The 20,883-nt window shown below is 37.1% G+C and overlaps 1 protein-coding gene across 1 annotated transcript in view; it reads left to right on the top strand.

Annotated features, from left to right (window-relative positions):
• Positions 1-20,107, top strand: part of ENKUR (enkurin, TRPC channel interacting protein) — a 33,465-nt gene extending 13,358 nt beyond the window's left edge. Inside the window, exons 3-5 of the mRNA XM_065921108.1 lie at positions 1,737-1,960; positions 6,855-7,001; positions 16,314-20,107. Of these exons, the coding sequence (XP_065777180.1) occupies positions 1,737-1,960; positions 6,855-7,001; positions 16,314-16,490 (548 nt within the window). The 3' untranslated portion in view covers positions 16,491-20,107. The remainder of the gene's footprint in view (positions 1-1,736; positions 1,961-6,854; positions 7,002-16,313) is intronic.
• The last annotated feature ends 776 nt before the right edge of the window (positions 20,108-20,883 follow it).

Here is a 20,883-nt window from a genome sequence, read left to right as displayed (position 1 = left end):
GAATTATCAGGGGTATATTGGTTTGCTAGCGCTGCTGCCATAACAAGTATGTGCATGCTAAATCGCTTCAGTCATGTCTGACTCTTTGAGACCCTATGGATTGTAGCCCGCCAGGCTCCTCTGTGCATGGGACTCTCCAGGCAAGAATATTGGAGTGGGTTGCCATTTCCTTCTGCAGGGGATCTTCTCAACCCAGATCGAACCTGTGTCTCTCACTGTCTCCTGCATTAGCAAGTGGATTCTTTACCACTATTGCCATCTGGAAAGCCCCATAGAGTAGCTTCAATAGAAATTAATTTTGTCACAATTCTGAGAGCTAGCATCCCAGATCAGGGTGTTTCCTGGACTTATGTGAGAGTCCAATGGTTAGGACTCTGTGATTCCATTGCAGGGGTTATGGGTTCAATCCCTGGTCAGAGAAACAAATCCCACATGCCTCAAGATGCATCCAAAAACAAACAAACAAAAACACCATCAGGATATTTCCAGGGTTCATTTCTTCTGAGACCTCTCTTCTTGACTTATAGATAGCTATCTTTTCCCTGTGTCTTCACATGGTCTTCCTTTTGTGTTTGTGTCCAGATTTCCTCCTTTTATAAGGAGATCACTTGTATTGGATTAGGGCTCACTGTAATGACTTCATTTTAACTTAAGTCCCTCTTTAAAACTATGTCCAACTACAGTACCATTCTGAGGTACTGGGGTTTAGGGCTTCAATATATGAATATGGGGGTCAGAACACAATTCAGCCCATAACAAGAGATCAATCCATTTCATAGACCTTCAATAATAAAATATTGGTTTTTTTCTGATAATAAAAGTTATATAAAATGATTTAAAAGTTCAAACAGTACAGAAATGAATAAAGACAAAGTAGTAAATGTGTGTGGGGTTAAGATTTGAGTAAGGTTTTGTCAAGATAGTTGTTTCCTTTGGTTCTGGGAAATGTAGTTATTTTACATTTTAGCTTTTTGACAAACCATTTCTATGTGGCTGTATCGGAACAGGTGAGTCAGAATGGTCAAGTCAAAGAGACTATGTAGAAACAGCCATTTTCATCTGCTGCTAATTAAGAGAATGTGGAATAGAGAAATAAGGTAAACTCTGGATAGTAGTTATTTAAGGAGGTGAGATGTAATCAGTGAGGAGTGAATAGGAAACCTCAACAGTATTGGTAATCTTTGTTTCTTAAGCTGCATGTTGGATGCACAGCTATTAAATGATTTTTATGCCTTGTAATAATAATCAATGATAATCATTATAATAATAATCTGCAAAAATTTCACTGATTCATGGACTTTCAATACCTCGTTTGATTTCTTTACTTGGTGATTTTATAGTAGCTTTCCTCTGAAAACAATTATTCATAATATTGAAAGTACTCAGAAAAACATTTTAATGTTTTTTTGAACTTTTATTCAATGGGCAAACTGAATATTTGTTGTTGAAATCATTATAAGAAAATATTTTTATAATAGCTAGTAAAAATGTATTAGCTCACATATGATTTAGGGAGTTTATTTTCTTCCCTTAGATTTTTATATTATTCTTCAACATATTGATTATTTCACATTTAATTTTTTGCATTTATTATTACTGATTTTTACCTTAAATATTTGAATATATTTTTAATACAGCTCTAATATACTAATGGCAAAACATCTGGATGTTATAAATAATACTGAGTGGACATGTTTATGGTTTAACATTAACAATGGAAATGTTATGTTTAACAGAAAAAAAGTTTGAATGGAATGAGCACAGAAAGCCACCTGTGCCATTGAGGACTGACCATCCAGTCATGGGAATACAGAGTGAAAAAAATTTTATAAATACAAATGCAGCTGATGTCATCATGGGAGTGGCTAAAAAGCCTAAACCAATTTATGTTGACAATAGAACTGGAGACAAGCATGACCTTGAAACTTCAGGACTGGTTCCGAAGTACATCAATAAAAAGGTAGCCTTATGACATATTAACAACATCTGATGTGTATAAAATAGGTAACTAATGAGGACCTCCTGTATAGCACAGAGAACTTGACTTGATGCTCTATGGTGACCTGATGGGAAGGAAATCCCCAAAAGAGGGGATGTTTGTAAGCACATAGCTGATTCACTTTGCTGTCAGGCAGAAACTGACACAACGTTGCAAAGCAACTATGCTCCAGTAAAAATTTGCTTTAAAATTAAGTAGTATTGTCAGCACAAGATTATAAAGCAATTACCTTCTAATAAAAAATTATAAAAATAATAGAGAAAGAAAATGGAATTTTTTCTAAATTCAAGGTGAAGACTTGGCATAGATTGACCTATCACTAGCTAGTTAGCTCTTAATAGTTAGCTTTTAGCAAGCTGACAGCTAATGTGCACGAAAAACAACAAACAAACTCACTAAACTTGGTTATTTATAAGATAATTATCATTTGTTTATATCTTTACTTGTCATTTGTCCCTATCAGTTAAGATGGCAACTTCATGTATATACTTTACTGACTTTGTCTACAGAGACCCAGACTCAGTGTTTCACATAGTGCTGCCTATAATTTAAAGTATTAGCAGTACTTCAAGTGATAATGCTTCTTCACATTAAAAACCTCTTCAAAGTTATGGTTCAGTAATTTCTCCTTTTTTTCCTATTACTGCTATAGTTTGTCTTAGCTTCCAAAAGAGAAGATCTTTCATAGGATGACCAGCTGTCCAATTGCCTAGGACTAAAGGTTTCCCCAACATGCAGGGCTTTCAGTGCTAAAACCAGAATGGGGAAAATTTTAAAATAATAAAGTGTTATATAATTGAGTACTGCAATTTTTAAAAAGACCTGATATTCAAATTATTCATAAAGATTCTATTATTACTAATGGTGCTTTCTGACAAACTAGTGGGGAGTGGAAAAGTAGAGGGGATTAAGAGGTTCAAATTAGTATGGATAAAATAAATAAGCTACTAGGATATATTAAACAAGTAAGCTACAAGGGAAATATAGCCAACATTTTTAAACAGCTTTAAATGGTGTGTATAATCTATAATCTATAAAAATTTTGAACCACTATGTTGTACACCTAAAACTGATATACTATTGTAAATCACCTTTACTTCAATTAAAAAAAAAAAGTGCTCTCACTGAGCAAATTATCTAGATTATCAGTTCTCATTCCCCTTAAGTCTGCGTTTGGTCCACATCTAGTGTGGTGAAAGTACAGACAATTTGGAATGAACAATGACATGTAGTTTAGTAAAGGAAAACTGTAGTTGTTTTCCTTAATTTCAATTATTAATATATTTAAGAATTATAACAAGCATTCTCTAAAGATACTTTAGAGGTGGAATTGTCGCTAGCAGCACAGTCATTATTGTAAATCTGGAAGGAATAACCTTTCAGAAGATTCTAGGGTTTAGTTATTAGTTTACATTATCTTGGGCTTCTCTGGTGGCTCAGCTGGTAAAGAATCTGCCTACAATGCGGGAGACCTGGATTCTATCCCTGGGTTAGGAAGATCCCCTGGAGGAGAGCACGGCAACTCACTCCAGTGTTCTTGCCTGAGAAATCTCATGGACTGTATAGTCCATGGGGTCGCAAAGAGTCAGACACGACTAAGTGGCTTTCACTTTCACTTTCTTCCACTTTACATTATCTTCGTAACAGAATGAGAGAAATGAAGAGGAAAACAACTTTAGAACTGTCCATCCTATCAGTGTAGTATAAATAATTCACAGTACTATTTCAGTTTGAATATATTCACTTGTGTTTGGTTTGGAGTAAAACAGACCTTGAAAGTACTGAACAATAATCTAGTCTTTTCAGGACCTTCATTTTTATCTGAAAAGGTGCTTATCAGATAAGCATATGATTTCATTGCCTAAATTATAGAAGCATGGATGGGTTTAGCTCTTTAAATGTAGAAGTTGAAAGTTTAAAAAGCTTATGAAAAGTACCTTACATGAAACCTATTTTACTTTGCATGTTTATGAAACACAAAAATGCTGGAAACACACATAGTATGAGTACAAAATTCTAAAGAATAGTAATGCATAATAATGAACATGCTCAGTCACTCAGTCGTGTCTGAGCCTTTGTGACTCCATGGACTATAGCCTGCCAGGCTCCTTGGTCCGTGGAATTCTGCAGGGAAGAATACTGGAGTGGGTTGCCATTTCTTTCTCCAGTACATAATATAATGTGTGCGTGCTCAGTCGATTCAGTGGTGTCCGACTCTCTGTGACCTTGTGGATTATAACCCACCAGCCTCCTCTCTGTCCATGGGATTCTCCAGGCAAGAACACTGGAGTGGGTTGCCATGCCCTCCTTCAGGGCCATCTTCCCAAGCCATGGATTGAATTCACATTCCTGTGGCTCCAGCCTTGTAGGCAGATTCTTTACTTCTGAACCACCGGGGAAGCCTATGGTTAATAATAGGTTGTGGCAAAAAAGAAAGTAAAGGAAGAAGGAAGAGGAAAAAGGAAATTGTAATAGTGATGCTTGAGGGGCTTGCATTGAAGTCATCCGGTGATCCACCATGATGAATCCAATGCCTTTTCACAATCAAAACAGGAGCCTCAAGGCCGTTGTTAGAGAAAAACTACTTAGTCCCTGAGAAACCCCTGATGCTCAGTTGGCTAAGACACCTCAATAGGAGTCTAGGAGTTGGCAGCACATGACAATGAAGATTTCAAGCTTCTCTTTGATACTTCCTCCTTCTATGGCCCCTGGAGGCTGCTCAGACTTCCTGTCCCATAGGGTGTGGAAAAGCAGAAATTTCATTCTCCTGGCTTTTTAAAACCATTTCCAATCCATCATTTCTCCACCATCTCACACACACACAAAAAAACACCCCTTTTCCTTTGACAATCATGCTGCAAACCACCACCCTGTGCCCCCTCCTCATGGCTACATTTTGCATAAGCCGCCCACTTTGATACATTTTCTGCCTTGAACAAGACATTGAGTCTCCATCACAGAGACAGAAAAATGCTAGGTTAGTCTACCTGAGCTTGTCTACCAAGCAATGCAGATTCTCTGCTCCTAGTAATACTCTTGGTGGCTAAGCAGTCAGAGCTCAGGAAGGACTAACTCAACTTACTTTCCACTTATCAGAGTTAAGTTTTAAAATCTATTATTGTTAAGTGAGACAGTAGGTCCGTTTTAGGGCGATGCCATTTTTTAAAAATGAGCGAACCTCATGTTTTAGTTCCAAGTAAAGTACCGTGTGCCCATTTGTGCCGTGAGGGTCATTTGTTAGCACAGTGAATCATGGATGTTGGCCTGCGTTATACAGCGATAACAGTAAGACAGCATTTCAGATTCTAACTCTGCCACTTACTTAACTCCATAAATTTTTTAACAAGTTATTAGATTTATCACAGCATTGTGAGGATTAGATGATATAAAATACATTAAGCACTTGACACAATACCTGGCACCTAGTAAAAATTCAATGATGAGTGGATATTATAATACATGCAATTATTAATATTAAGAGTATGCATTAGCTCTCAATGATTCAACACATGAGAATATTTCAGATCACTGCAGCTTTTCCTCATCTGTGAGGTAGTTCTTTTTCTTAAGCAGACTATGCCAAATATAATCTCTTGTGATGACACAGAATCATCATTATGAACCTCACTGATTGTACTGAGCTGAAAAGAGGTGCTGCTCTCAGGGTTTCCTGAAGTGGACTGAACTGGTTACCATTGAACTAATTTACCCAGAGTACTAATAACTAAATGCTCAGAGTACTGAGCAATTAGAGTTTATCTGTATAGTGCTTTGCAACTTTCCAGAGCACATTTATATTAATAGCTATAGTTTCTGTCCCTTGTTCAGTCAAGATCAGGTTGTGTTATGCTGTGGCTAACAAATAACCCCCAAATTTGTGTAACTAAAAATAACAAAGTTTTAGTGCTTCCTTGTGCTGCATGTCCTTTGAGGGTTGCTGGGAGCTCTACTTTCAGTCCTCATTCCAGGACCCAGCATCCCAAAGCATACCAGAGAGAAAAAGAACATGGCAAGTCATCCATTAGTTCATAAGATTCAAAAAGGACAGAAGTTACTTGCACTCCCATGGGGTAATGCAGGTCACATGGCTACATCTTACTTAAAAGGGGAGCAGGAAAGTATTGCCTCCAAGGAGAAGAGTCAGGATATTTGTGCATAGTTTCAATGACTCATATCTCTCAACAGCTGCTTCCTCAGAGAGATCTTCCCTAACATTTTATCTCAGTTAGCTCTCATGACTCTCTTTCTTCTTACTGTATTTATAAATATTATTTTATAGTCTCTTTTTGATGAGCTTTTTTCCCCACAGAAAACACATTCTGTGAAGACAGAAACTGCCTTTCTTATTCACTAGTGTAGGTACCACCAAGTACATCCTCAAATAGTTTTTTTGGAGAATGAACAGGGAGTAGTTCTATGTCTCTGCACAGTGGTAGTATCAACACATTCACTAACTTGAAAGAATCAGCTGATTGCTTCACTGTCAGTCCTTATAAGCAGTCCAGGAACCTAAAATTGTATGTTGTATTTCCAAAAACAACCTTAGGGGCCCAAGTAATTTTTTTTTTCTTAAAGCAGATGTGCCTAGTAGTTTTAAGAGTCAGTTTTTACAGTGCATTAGAAGCATTTAACTTCTTTTTTTAAAAAAACGAAATTATGCAAAAGAGAGCTCAAGATAAAAGCTACTAGTTCCCAATAGGAAAAAAAAATCACTGACTTGTCAATTTGTAGTGTTTTGAGCAAAGGCTTTTAAGTCTGTAACATTTATTTTGCTCCTAATTGTTGCTTGGTATGTACACATATACAAGATAACTTTCAGGATTTTTTTTTTTAATTTTTGAAAAATCTTTATAAGGATTACGGTGTCACACCTGAATATATATGTAAGCGAAACGAGGAAGTGAAGAAAGCCCAAGAAGAATACGATAACTATATCCAGGAAAACCTCAGGAAAGCAGCTATGAAAAGGCTATCTGATGAAGAAAGGGAAGCGGTTCTGCAGGTAAGCGTTCTGTAATTCACGACTGCGTGGAATTCTTTGGAACATTTCTGAAGGGAGGGCCTACCATCAATGATCATTAAGGCCAGCACTTTGATTTTTGGAATCAGAACACTGTCTTTTAGTTACAGTGACAATTACATGCAGCAAATCTGTTTCTTTGGGGAGAGCAAAATGTTATAATATAGGGATTGTTGAATAATAATTCGTTTCCAACTGAGTGAGCTTCTGTTTTTTCGTGAGTAGTGTCATAAGAAAGTTCACCTTCTCCTTCAATGAACATGCATAAATAACGCAAAAAAGCATTTTTATTTCCATTTCCATGGCCCTGAATTTTTCAAAAATAATATTCATAAAATAGATATTTTTCACTAGGTGGAGCTCTAGAATAATTAAAACTGCCCTGTCCCTAGACCAACTGTTTTTTCTTTCTTATAAGCAAATAGATTTTAAAATAATGAAGTGTTAGGTTTTACCTATGTTTTCTTTATTTTGACTAAAATAGACTTAAAGGCACTTAGGTTGGAGTTTTTAATGTAAGACTTTTATCTGAAGCATTTAAAATATTTGGGGGATATGAGCACAGTTGCTCAATCATCTTTAGAGAGTATTTAGTAAGCATCTACTTATATTCTCCTAGAGTCATCCTGTCTCTTATAGAGGTAAAAATAGTACTTTATTCCTTGTTTTGTTACTGTGAAAGCTTTCTACAAAACCAATTCTAGTGAACTTTTCACAAAAGAAAAAAAATATATTTTTACATTAATTTCTATTGAAAAATGGATTCATTTGCTGTTATAAATTCTTAACATTTTATCAGTGTCATCATAATCACCAATAAACATTTATTAAATACCTGTTCTGCATAGAGTATCATGCTAAGCCCCAAGGGTCATAAAGATAAAATTTCTGCTCTGAATAATGTTGTGATTTAGTTGATGAGAGGTGCTCTGTATATGTGTACATACAGAGATATGTGTCTATGAACTGATCATGTTTTATAAGGTTCCCAGGCATGAACATCCACTACAAGATATAGGTAGGTCTTTAGCTGAACCTTAAACTGCAGAGTAAGAGAGTATCCCACGTGACAGGAGTGGCCTGAGGGCAGGAACCAAGTCTCTCTGTGGTCAGCAGTCTCTGCATTGTCTAACCTGATGCCCAGTGTAAACCTGGATGATTAATAATAGTGTGCTGGAGAGAAGAAAGGAGGACAGGCAGGCAGGAAGGCTGGCAGACATGGCTGCCTGTCACTTTCAAGACCAGCTCTGCTCTAGGTTCCCTCCTTCCCTCCCGCCCTCCCTCCCTCTTTCTCTCCTTTCTTCCCTCCTTCTTTCTGACTCTGCCATTCTTAAACTTATGTGCTTTTGTGAAAGCTATTTTGTATCTAAATAATGCTGAAAGATAGGGAAAGAGAGGAAGAACTTCCCTGGGAAAGAAAAGGCTCTTTCCTCAGGCACCCCTGTAGTAGATCAGCAACCCTTGGTTTCCTAATGTGGTCATGCAGTTTCTTTGCATACACTCTGATGGACAATAGCTGACCCCACTTTGGATGCCTTATTAGCCTGAGTAGTGTAGTTGCCATGGTAACAAAGCCACTGGCTCTGTTTCTAACAAGCCCTGAACACTTCTCCCTCCCCTGGTTGAGCTGCTCCGTGTAGTTCTGTGACAATATGTTCACATGTCCCCGAATAGGATTCATCCTGCTTGTTCTTTATTTATTTATTTATTTATTTTATTTTTCAGTGGGTTTTGTCATACATTGATATGAATCAGCCATAGAGTTACACGTATTCCCCATCCCGATCTCCCCTCCCACCTCCCTCTCCACCCAATTCCTCTAGGTCTTCCCAGCCCACCAGGCCCAAGCACTTGACTCATGCATCCCACCTGGGCTAGTGATCTGTTTCACCATAGATAATATACATGCTGTTCTTTCGAAACATCCCACCCTCACCTTTTCCCACAGAGTTCAAAAGTCTGTTCTGTACTTCTGTGTCTCTTTTTCTGTTTTGCATATAGGGTTATCATTACCATCTTTCTAAATTCCATATATATGTGTTAGTATAGTGTAATGTTCTTTATCTTTCTGGCTTACTTCACTCTGTATAATGGGCTCCAGTTTCATCCATCTCATTAGAACTGATTCAAATGAATTCTTTTTAATGGCTGAGTAATATTCCATGGTGTATATGTACCACAGCTTCCTTATCCATTCGTCTGCTGATGGGCATCTAGGTTGCTTCCATGTCCTGGCTATTATAAATAGTGCTGCGATGAACATTGGGGTGCACGTGTCTCTTTCAGATCTGGTTTCCTCAGTGTGTATGCCCAGAAGTGGGATTGCTGGATCATATGGCAGTTCTATTTCCAGTTTTTTAAGGAATCTCCACACTGTTTTCCATAGTGGCTGTACTAGTTTGCATTCCCACCAACAGTGTAAGAGGATTCCCTTTTCTCCACACCCTCTCCAGCCTTTATTGCTTGTAGACTTTTGGATAGCAGCCATCCTGACTGGCGTGTAATGATACCTCATTGTGGTTTTGATTTGCATTTCTCTGATAATGAGTGATGTTGAGCATCTTTTCATGTGTTTGTTAGCCATCTGTATGTCTTCTTTGGAGAAATGTCTGTTTAGTTCTTTGGCGCATTTTTTGATTGGGTCATTTATTTTTCTGGAATTGAGCTTCAGGAGTTGCTTGTATATTTTTGAAATTAATCCTTTGTCTGTTTCCTCATTTGCTATTATTTTCTCCCAATCTGAGGGCTGTCTTTCACCTTACTTATAGTTTCCTTTGTTGTGCAAAAGCTTTTAATTTTCATTAGGTCCCATTTGTTTAGTTTTGCTTTTATTTCCAATATTCTGGGAGGTGGGTCATAGAAGATCTTGCTGTGATTTATGTCGGAGAGTGTTTTGCCTATGTTCTCCTCTAGGAGTTTTATAGTTTCTGGTCTTACATTTAGATCTTTAATCCACTTTGAGTTTATTTTTGTGTATGGTGTTAGAAAGTGTTCTAGTTTCATTCTTTTACAAGTGGTTGACCAGTTTTCCCAGCACCATTTGTTAAAGAGGTTGTCTTGTCTCCATTGTATATCCTTGCCTCCTTTGTCAAAGATAAGGTGTCCATAGGTTCATGGATTTATCTCTGGGCTTTCTATTCTGTTCCATTGATCTATATTTCTGTCTTTGTGCCAGTACCATACTGTCTTGATGACTGTGGCTTTGTAGTAGAGTCTGAAGTCGGGCAGGTTGATTCCTCCAGTTCCATTCTTCTTTCTCAAGATTACTTTGGCTATTTGAGGTTTTTTGTATTTCCATACAAATTGTGAAATTATTTGTTCTAGTTCTGTGAAAAATACCGTTGGTAGCTTGATAGGGATTGCATTGAATCTATAGATTGCTTTGGGTAGAATAGCCATTTTGACAATATTGATTCTTCCAGTCCATGAACACGGTATGTTTCTCCATCTGTTTGTGTCCTCTTTGATTTCTTTCATCAGTGTTTTATAGTTTTCTATGTATAGGTCTTTTGTTTCTTTAGGTAGATATACTCCTAAGTATTTTATTCTTTTTGTTGCAATGGTGAATGGTATTGTTTCCTTAATTTCTCTTTTTGTTTTTTCATTGTTAGTATATAGGAATGCAAGGGATTTCTGTGTGTTAATTTTATATCCTGCAACTTTACTATATTCATTGATTAGCTCTAGTAATTTTCTGGAAGAGTCTTTAGGGTTTTCTATGTAGAGGATCATGTCACCCTGCTTGTTCTTTAGAATTACAGTCCCATTATCCTGAAAGGAATCATCTAGCCTAAAGATTCCAAACTTCTCATTTCCCAGGTGAGGATATAAAATGCAAATATATTAAGTGGACTCTTTTGTTCATCCATCCATCCATTCATCTCCTGAACATCTACCATGTTCCAGGCCTTCTACCCAACCCAAAGGATACTGTTGTGAGCAAAATAAATGTGGTCCTTACTGTCAAGGAGCTTGGAGTTTGTTTTACATTTGCCCTGGTTCAAAAATTATCAACTTAGCTAAAGAGGGACAGCTTCCCTGGTGGCTCAGTGGTAAAGAATCCACCTGTCAATGTAGGAGATGCAGGTTTGGTCCCTAAGTCAGTAAGATACCCTGGAGGAGGAAATAGCAACCCACTCCAGAAATCTTGCCTGGAGAATCCCATGGACAGAGGCGCCTGACAGGCTACAGTCCGTGGGGTCACAAAGAGTCAGACAGAACTGAGCAACTAAACAACACGAGGGACGAAAACTCACATCAGCCAGTTCCCGGGCAGGTGTTTTCTCACCACATAGCACACACGTGCACAGAGTATAACAGATGGAAGCTCTATCCACCAGGGATTCAGAAAACATGCTGGACAGGGATTCTGAAGAGAATTTACAAAGGAGCTATTTACAGAGGTGAAGCAGCGCTAAGGGAACCAGTGGGGAACACTGAGGCACCCAGGACTAGGGACAGTGGGAATCACCACCACCCTAGGCTGGAAAGGCAGGGGCTGGAAACAGCATTACCAGAGCCAGGTGGGAGCTGGAGCCTGGAAGAGAGGGGTCCCTGGCGGGCACTGCAGTCACAAATGGAAGGGCTAGTCGTGTCCAGGTGACATCGAGCGAGGGGGAAGAAATGCCCCAAGCTCACTTTCTTCCCACCCGTGCCCTCCTTGGCTGAACTCAGGCAACGGCTGGGGCAAACACTGGGGAAAGAGCAGCCCATAGGGATTAATACTGCCACCCCTAACCCCCGCCCCCTAGTTACAGAGCAAGACTGGAAGGTAAAAATGGATGGGGGTGGGGTGGCATCAGAGGAGCCTGGAGCTGAAGACACTTCTCACTATTTTATGACAGCTTCTCCCTATATGAAGTTTTTCCAAAATTAACAATATTGCTTCAGTATCAGACCAGAAGGGAGAAAAATTAAGACATAAAAATAAGGAGAAATCAGTATTGCTGCAGTGCATAAAAGATTTTTTTAGATGCAATATCTAAAAAACAGCAAAGAGGTTATTTCAATATAATCTGAAATATTAATCACATTTAGTTCCCATACCTAGCAGTTAACTTTGATCCAAATGTTATTGTACAAACTAGAATATAAAACAAACTCTCCTTTAAAAAGAAATATTGTTAACGTATAGCTGCTGTGACCACAAGTAATAGGAAAATATCATGCAAGGAGCTTTGAAAAACCTTTGATATTTCAAAGTGTATAAATACATAGATTTCACCTCTGCAGTGGGCACCCCTGTAGAGCACTGTGGAAACACATTTCCCATTTCATAATGAAAGGCTATGGAAAAATAGAACTCTTTTGAAGACTTCTCTTTGGAATACTTCTCAAACACTATTAATAACTGTGTTAACCCATCCCCCTCTTCTTAAAATTTAAAAGATATTTTTCCTTCTATGAAATGTTCAATATCAGTAGCCTTTTTTCTCAACGAATCTTCTCTATAAAGTGTGTCCAATCCTGTAGTCATTTTTATCTTAACATGGAAATAAACCACTTTATCCTCTGAAAGTTTACAAGATTGTACTCTGAGGGCTTATTATGAAGGTATTGTTATAGAAGACAGTTCTAATTCCCTCATAAATCTAAATGTATAGCCATGCTTTCTAAGGACTACATTTTCTTTCTTTTTAGTAATCAATAATTTTAAATTATGCCACTCTTGAGCTCTGGCTAGGACTTCCAATACTATGTTAAATAATAGTAGCTAGAGTGGGAATCTTTGTTTTGTTCCTGATCTTAGAAGAAAAACTTTTAGCTTTTTACCCTGAGTCTGATGTTAGCTGTGAGCTTTTCATATTTGGCCTTTATTATGTTGAGGTATGTTTCCTCTATGTGCAACTTGTTGAGAGTTTTTTTTATCATAAATGGGAGCAGAATTTTATCATGCTTTTTCTATATCAGTTGAGGTGATCATATGGTTTTTGTCATTTATTTTATTAATGAAGCATATCACGTGGACTGACTTGTGGATGTTGCACCCCTGGAATAAATCCCACTTGCTTACAGTACCGGCATACCTTGTTTAATTGTACTTTGTTTTACTGTGCTTCACAGACATTAAAATTTTTACAAATGGAAAGTTTGTGATAACCCTGCACTATCATATGATGGTTAGCACTTTTTAGCAATATGGTATTTTTTTATTAAAGTATTTGTTTTTTAAGACATAATGCTGTTGCACACTTAATAGATTATGATATAGTGTGCATGTGTGTGCTCAGTCGTTCAGTCATGTCCATCTCTTTCAGGACTCCATGTCCTGACCCCATGGACTATATAGCCCATCACGCTCCTCTGTCCATGGAATTCTCCAGGCACGAATACTGAAATGGGTTGTCATTTCTTCCTCCCTAGATCCCGAGCCAGGGCAGGTTATTTGTTTTATTGAGGTGGTCTGGAACCAAGCCTGATATACCTCCAAAGTATGTTTATGTATGGGTCTTTTAATGGATTGTCAAATTCAGTTTGCTAATATTTTGTTCAGGACTTTCACACTTATGTTCCAAGGGATATTGACCTGTAATTTTCTTTTCTTGTGGCACCATGGTCTGATTTTGGTATAAGGATCATGCTAGCCTCATAAAATGAGTATGAAAGAGTTCCCTTCTCTTCTGTTTTTTGAAGAGTTTGAGAAGGAGTGGTAATAATTCTTCTCTGAGTGTTTGGTAGAATCCACTGTCTGGTCTTGAACTTTTTATTTGTTGGGAGGCTTTTGGTTATGAATTTAATCTTCTTACTAGTAATTGGTCTGTCCAGATTTTCTCTTTCTTTATGATTCAGCCTTGGTAGATTGTATGCTTCTGGCAATTTATCTGTTTCTCCTAAGCTTCCATTGTGTTGGCATATAATTGTTCATAATAGACAACATGATTCTTTGTATTTCTGTGGTATTGATTATAATATCTCCACTTTCATTTTTTATTTTATTTATTTGAGTCCTTTCTTTTTTTTCTTGGTGAATCTAGCTAGAGCTGTGTTAAATTTGTTCATCCTTTCAAAGAACCAGTCATTATTTCACTGATCTTTTCCATTGTCGTTTTAGTCTCTATTTTATTTACTTATGCTCTAATCTTTGTTATTGCCTTCTACTAACTTTGGGCTTTGTTGTTCTTTTTCTGGTTCCTAGAGGTGTTTAATGTTAGGTTGTTTATTTGAGATTGTTCTTGTTTCTTGAGGTAGACATTTATTACTATGAACTTCCATTTTTGAACTGCTTTTGCTGAATCTTATAAATATTAGTATATTTCCATTTTAGTTTGACTCAAGGTATTTTTAAACTTCTCTTTTGATTTCTTCTTTGACCCATTGATTGTTCAGTATCATGTTGTTTAATCTACACCTATTCATGAATTTTCTAATTTTTTTGTATGATTTGTTTCTAGTTTCATACCACTGTGATCAGAAAATATATTTGATATGATTTCAGTCCTCTTAAATTTATTAAGACTTGATTTGTGACCTAATATACGAGAATGTTCTGGAGAATATTCTATGTACACTTGAGAAGAGTGTGCTTTTTTAGTCATTTGGATGGAAAATTTTTTATATTTCTGTAAAATCCATCTGATATAACCTGTCATTTAAAGTCAATGCTTCCTTACTGATTTTCTGTCTGGATGATCTATTCATTAGTGTAAATAGGGTATTAAAAGTCCCCTACTATAATCATAGTGCTGTCTGTTTTTTACTTTAAATTTGTAATATTTGCTTTGTATATTATGACACTCCTATGTTGGGCTTCCCTTGTGGCTCAGCTGGTAAAGAATCTGCCTGCAATGTGGGAAATCTGGATTTGATCCCTGGATTGGGAAGATCCCCTGGAGAAGGGAAAGGCTACCCACTCCGGATTTCTGGCCTGGAGAATTCCATGGACAGTATAGTCCATAGTGTCGCAAAGAGTCAGACACAACTGAGTGACTTTCACTTTATTCACTTCACATGTTGGGCACATAAATATTTACAGATGTTATACTCTTGTTGTATCAATTGCTTTATCATTATGTAATGCCCCTTTTCTCTTATTACAGTCTTACTTTTAAAGTCAGATTTTTCTGACATAAGTATATCTACCCCAACTTCCTTTTGGTTTACATTTGAATGAGATATCTTTTTCCATCTGTGTGTCAGGGATCATAATTTCGAGGCAATATTCCATTTTGTTTTACTTTCCATTTTTGTGTAAATACCATGATTAGTGTACCCATTGTGAACAATAGAAAGTATTAATTCATAAAATTTCATTGCATGAGTTCAGTTAGTTTTGTCATTTTGTCAGTGGGGCTTCTAGTGCATTGTGGTAAGAAATAATAACTAAGCAGAGATGGAAATAACCATTATTGTTCCTAAAAAGATTCCTAAATTTGAATTTGTTGGTTTCTGAGAACTTTAAACATTAACTACCTTATTGAATTGGTGGCTCAGATAGTAAAGAATCTGCCTGCAATGCAGGAGACCTGGGTTCAATCCCTGAGTTGGGAAGATCCCCTGGAGGAGGGCATGGCAACCCACTCCAGTATTCTTGTCTGGAGAATCCCCATGGACAGAGGAGCCTGGTGGGCTGCAGTCCATGAGGTCGCAAAGAGTTGGGCTTGACTGACCAACTAGGCACACACGCATACCTTATTGAATTAGCATGACATTTCAGTCATTTATAGAAGAGATTAATGAGGAGTATAGATCTCGTCACTATGTGGGGGAAGAATTCCTCCTGATATTGAAAGCACATAAAAGATCATCTCTTGTTAATTTGAATTTCATCATTTTATATGATTGCATTTAGGCAGAGACAAGAAAACATGTCCATGTATGTCAGAATCTAGTGTTTTGATGATTTCTCTGTTGAAAAATAAGGATAATATTTTTTTCTAAAGAAAAAAACTAAAATTTTTATAAGAAATATTTTCCTGTTCAAAAAAAAATTTTTTTTGCTTGGGGATATCAGTTCTAAGTTGTTTTTACCAAAGCATACGCTAAGAGCTTAGTTTCATACTACTTATAATTCCACATACATGTATTTGATGGCAAAAACAAGTACAATAAGATGAAAAACAAAGAAAATAAATACTCCCAATGGGAATTGAGCACACAATCAAGGACAGGGTTTGGCCTCTATACAGTCTGTTTTGTTACTGTGGCCAAGAACTTGATAAACACGTATCATTTTTTAGTTATTTTTGTCAGTTTTCTTTACCTGTTTACATTTTTCCTCCCAGTGCGATTTTCTTTGTGATTTACTCTGCCCCTGTGGTTTGCTTTGGTATATACAGTTTTCTTTACCATTTGCAGGGGCTGAAAAAGAACTGGGAAGAGGTGCATAAGGAGTTTCAGTCCCTCTCAGTCTTCATTGACTCCATACCAAAGAAGATTCGCAAGCAGAAGCTGGAAGAAGAGATGAAGCAGCTGGAGCACGACATTGGTGTCCTCGAAAAGCACAAAGTCATTTATATTGCTAATAAGAAATAGTGGGTTTTAAAAAATAAAATCATTTTAGCGCATGGAAAAAAACACAGAAAACATAAAAATGAAACCATAAGTTTTCTCAAGGAGGAAAATACTATGAAGAATAGAAAAAGTCTTTACCAAAATGCTTAAGCAGTGTTTAAAGAATAATTGGATTATTTACTTACATAGAAAAAAAATGTTTTTTTTTTTACTAGCATCAGGGTTTCCTTGTAACCTGATTAAAGTTTGATTTTAGATTTTCCAGTTCTATAGCATAATTCATTATACTTGTTTCAGATAAACATTCATTTCTGGGCCCTGAGAAAGTCAGCACTCAGAACTTCACATTTTTTTTCTTTACTGTGTTAATGCAAGAAACACCAGGTTTAAAACTGTAAAGTATTTTGAATTAGAAATAACTGTGTATTCTGTGTACTTTTACTACTCTGAAGTGTTTTCTACATATTGTTCCAGAGATCCACAAATTACATGTATTCTCTGGTAGCCTATGTCATTTGCAGCTATTCACACCTGTTAATATTTTCAATATCCATAATGTTATATAGGCTGAGAGGTTTACATTTGAAGGAAGAAAAATTAAGAAAACAACATAAAATCAAGGAGAAAACTTATAAATTGCATCACTGAGGATTGTTAAAGAGAATCACCTTCTTTCTGACATTCGACTTTCAAAACCTGCTATTCTTGGTGCCTCATATTCCATAATTTACTATATGTATTCCACTAATATGGGATATTACTTTTACTTTCTGACTTTCTCTATTTTGTGAATTCTTATATTTCTATTTGTAAGGTTACATAATTTATTAAGCAATAAGTTTATGTAAGTAGAGCTGTCTTCAACATAAAATAAATGAGCCTATAAGTATCCAAGAGGGAAAAGATTATTTTATGAAATTTTAAATTATAGAAATTTGGTAAAATGTATGAAATTACAAAATATCAGAGCAATAACAATTTCTACTACTTACGCCAATTTTTATTCTACAGACAACACAGGAAAAAAAAAATGACAATTTTTTTCAAGCTATTTCACAAGCACAGAATTTGTGAGCATTGTAGAAAAGCTTACTTTAGTTAAAAATTTTTGTATACAAATATTTTTGAAAACTCACTGTAAACTTTTTGTCACATCTGTGTATAGGCATCATTTCTTTATTCCTTTATTACCTCAGGGCAGATGTAAAAAATATATATAGCTGACCCTTTAACCATATGGGGGCTGAGGCACTGATCCTCCACCCAGTTGAAAATCTGCGTAGTCAGCTTTTTGTCTACTCGGTTTCTCCATGTTCATGGTTTTGTTCCCTCAGAGTCAACCAACCACAGGTCACATAGTACCGTAGTGATTACTATTGAAAAGAGTCCACATGTAAGTGGACCCACACAGTTCAAACTCGAGTCATTCATGGTTCAACTGTATATGATAAATTCTCACTTATCTAGAATTTTCTTCTTTTGTAAAACAATAATACTGCATTGTCTGGGGACTTCCCTGGCCATCCCATGGTTAAGACTGCACTTCCACTGCAGGGGCTGTGGGTTCAGTCCCTGGTTGGGAAAGTTCTGCATGCTGTGTAGAGCAGCCAAAAAGAAAAAAAAGAGAGAGAGAGAGAACTGCATCGTCTGTATATACCACATTTTGCTTATCTGTCCTTCTGTAGATGGACACTTGATTTGCTTCCACGTTTTAGCTGTTGTAAATAATGCTGCTATGATCATGAGTGTACACATATTTCTTCAAAACCCTGCTTTCAGTTCTTTTGGGCATAAGTCCAAAAGTAGATTTGCTGAATCATATGGTTATTATATTTTTAATTTTTTGAGAACCTGGCATACTCTTCATTGCTGCTATACCATTTTGTTGTTGTTTAGCTGCCCAGTCATATCCAACTCTTTGCAACCCCATGGACTGCAGCACACCAGGCCTCCCTGTCCCTCACCACGTCCTGTAGTTTGCCAAAGTTCATCTTCATTGCATCAGTGATGCTGTCCAACCATCTCATCCTCTGATGCCCTCTACTCCTTCTACCCTCAATCTTTCCCAGCATCAGGGACTTTTCCATTGAGTTGTCTGTTTGCATCAGATGACCAAATACTGGTGCTTCAGCATCAGTCCTTCCAGTGAATATTCATTTTACCTTCCCACCAGTGCTGTACAAGTGTCCCAATTTCTCCACATTCTTGCCAACACTTGTCTTTTCTGTTTTTTGGTAGTCGTCATACTACCACTCCCACTAATAGTTGGGAGGTGTTACCTCATTTTAGTTTTGATTTGCATTTCTCTACTGATTAGTGATGTTAAGTATCTTTTCCTGTGCTTATTGTTGTGTGTGTTGTGTGTGCGTGTTCAGTCGTGTCTGACTCTTTTGGGACCTTATGGACTATAGCCCAACAGGCTCCTCGGTCCTTGGGATTTCCCAGGCAAGGGTACTGCCGTGGGTTGCCGTCTCCTTCTCCAGGGGATCTTCCTGATCTAGGAGTCAAACCTGTGTCTCCTGCCTTGCAGGTGAATTGTTTACTGCTGAGCCATTTGTGTATCTTCTGTGGAAAAATGTCTATTCAAGCCCTTTGCCCATCTTGTAAATTGGGTTGTTTGGTTCTCTGTTGAGTTTTATGAGTTTTCTGTATATTCTGGGTCTTAATCCTGGATCAGATATAAGATTTGCAAATATTTTCTTCTATGGGTTACTTTTTTACTTTATTGATAGAGTCTTTTGGTATACAGAAATTTTCAGTTTTCATGAAGTCAAATGTGTCTGATTTTTCCTTTGTTACCTGTGCATTTGGTATCATATCCAAGATGGTATCACTGCCAAATCCAAAGTTGTAAACATTTTATCCTACATTTTTTTCTCCCAAGAGTTTTATTGGTTTAGGTCTTACATTTAGGTCTTTGATTCATTTTGAGCTAAGGTTTATATATGATGTTAGATGGGATCCAGCTTCATTCTTCTGAATGTGGATATCCAGTTTTCCTAACACCATTTATTGAAAAGTCTGTCCTTTCCCCATTGAGTGGTCTTGAACCCCTTGTCCAAAACAATATCACCACGTATGTAATGGTTTATTTCTGGGTTCTCTATTCTGTTCCATTGGTCTATATGTCTGTTTTATATGGTATCACCCTTTATTACTGTAGCTTTGTAGTAAGTTCTTAAAATCAGAAAGTGTTGAATCCTCCAGTGTTGTTCTTTTGTGAGATAGTTTTGGTTAGTCAGAATGCTGTGAGATTCCACATGAATTTAGGATAGTTGCTTCTATTTCTGCAAAAAGGTCAAAGGTATTTTGATAGTGATTGAATCTGTAGATTGGTTTGAGTAGTATTGACGTTTTAATTAAGCCTTCCAATTCATGAACATGGGATGTGTTTCCATCTATTTTAATTTCTTTCAGCAACATATTTCAGCAATAATTTTCATTGCACAAGCCTTTCACCTCCTTGGTTAAGTTCATTCCTAAATCTATTTTATGCTATTGTAAATGGAATTGTTTTTGTAATTTCCTTTTCAGATTGTTCATTGTTGGTCCATAGAAATACAACTGACTTTTGAGTGTTGATATTGTATTTTGTTGCTTTTCTGAGTGCATTTATTAATTATAGTAAATTTTTTTCTTCTGTGTATGAAATCTTTAGAGTTTTCTACATGGAAAATCAAATAATCTGCAGATAATTTTACTTTTTCCTTTCCAATTTGGATGCCTTTGTGTCTTTTTCTTGCCTAATTACTCTGACTAGAACTTCCTGGGCTTTCCTGGTGGCTCAGGGGTAAAGAATTTACCTGCAGTGCAGGAGATGCAGGAGACGCAGGTTAAATCTCTGGGTCAGGAAGATCCCCTGGTGTAGGAAATGGCAACCCACTCCAGTATTCTTGGCTGGGAAATCCCATGGACAGAGGAGCCTGGCGAGCTACAGCTCATAGGGTCGCAAAAGATTCGGACATGACTTGGCGAATAAACAACAACAGAACTTCCTAATTCTAGTCAAACATCCCTACCTGGCTCTGGATCTTAAGGGAAAAGCTTTCAAGTTTTCATGATGATGTTCATTGTGTGTGCTGAGTCACTTCAGACTCTTTGTTACCCTTTGAACCGTAGCCCACCAGGCTCCTCTGTCCATGGGATTCTCCAGCCAAGAATACTGGAATGGGTTGCCATGCTCTCCTCCAGAGCATCTTCCCAACTCAGGGATCAAACCATTGTCTCTTCAGTCTCCTGCATTGGCAGGCGGGTTCTTTACCATTAACACCACCTGGGAAACCCTGTTTTTAGTATACAGCTTCCATTATGTTGAGACAAATTCCTTCTATTCCTAGTTTGTGTGTGTGTATATTTATCCTGAAAAGGTGTTGTGAAGATCACTTTTTAAACTCAGAGATATCTATCTCTCAAG

The sequence above is a fragment of the Muntiacus reevesi genome, chromosome 2 (assembly GCF_963930625.1).
Source record: "Muntiacus reevesi chromosome 2, mMunRee1.1, whole genome shotgun sequence".
Taxonomy (NCBI): Eukaryota; Metazoa; Chordata; class Mammalia; order Artiodactyla; family Cervidae; genus Muntiacus; species Muntiacus reevesi.
The sequence above is the reverse complement of the archived record's forward strand: the minus strand, read 5'-3'. Positions and strand labels throughout refer to the sequence as shown.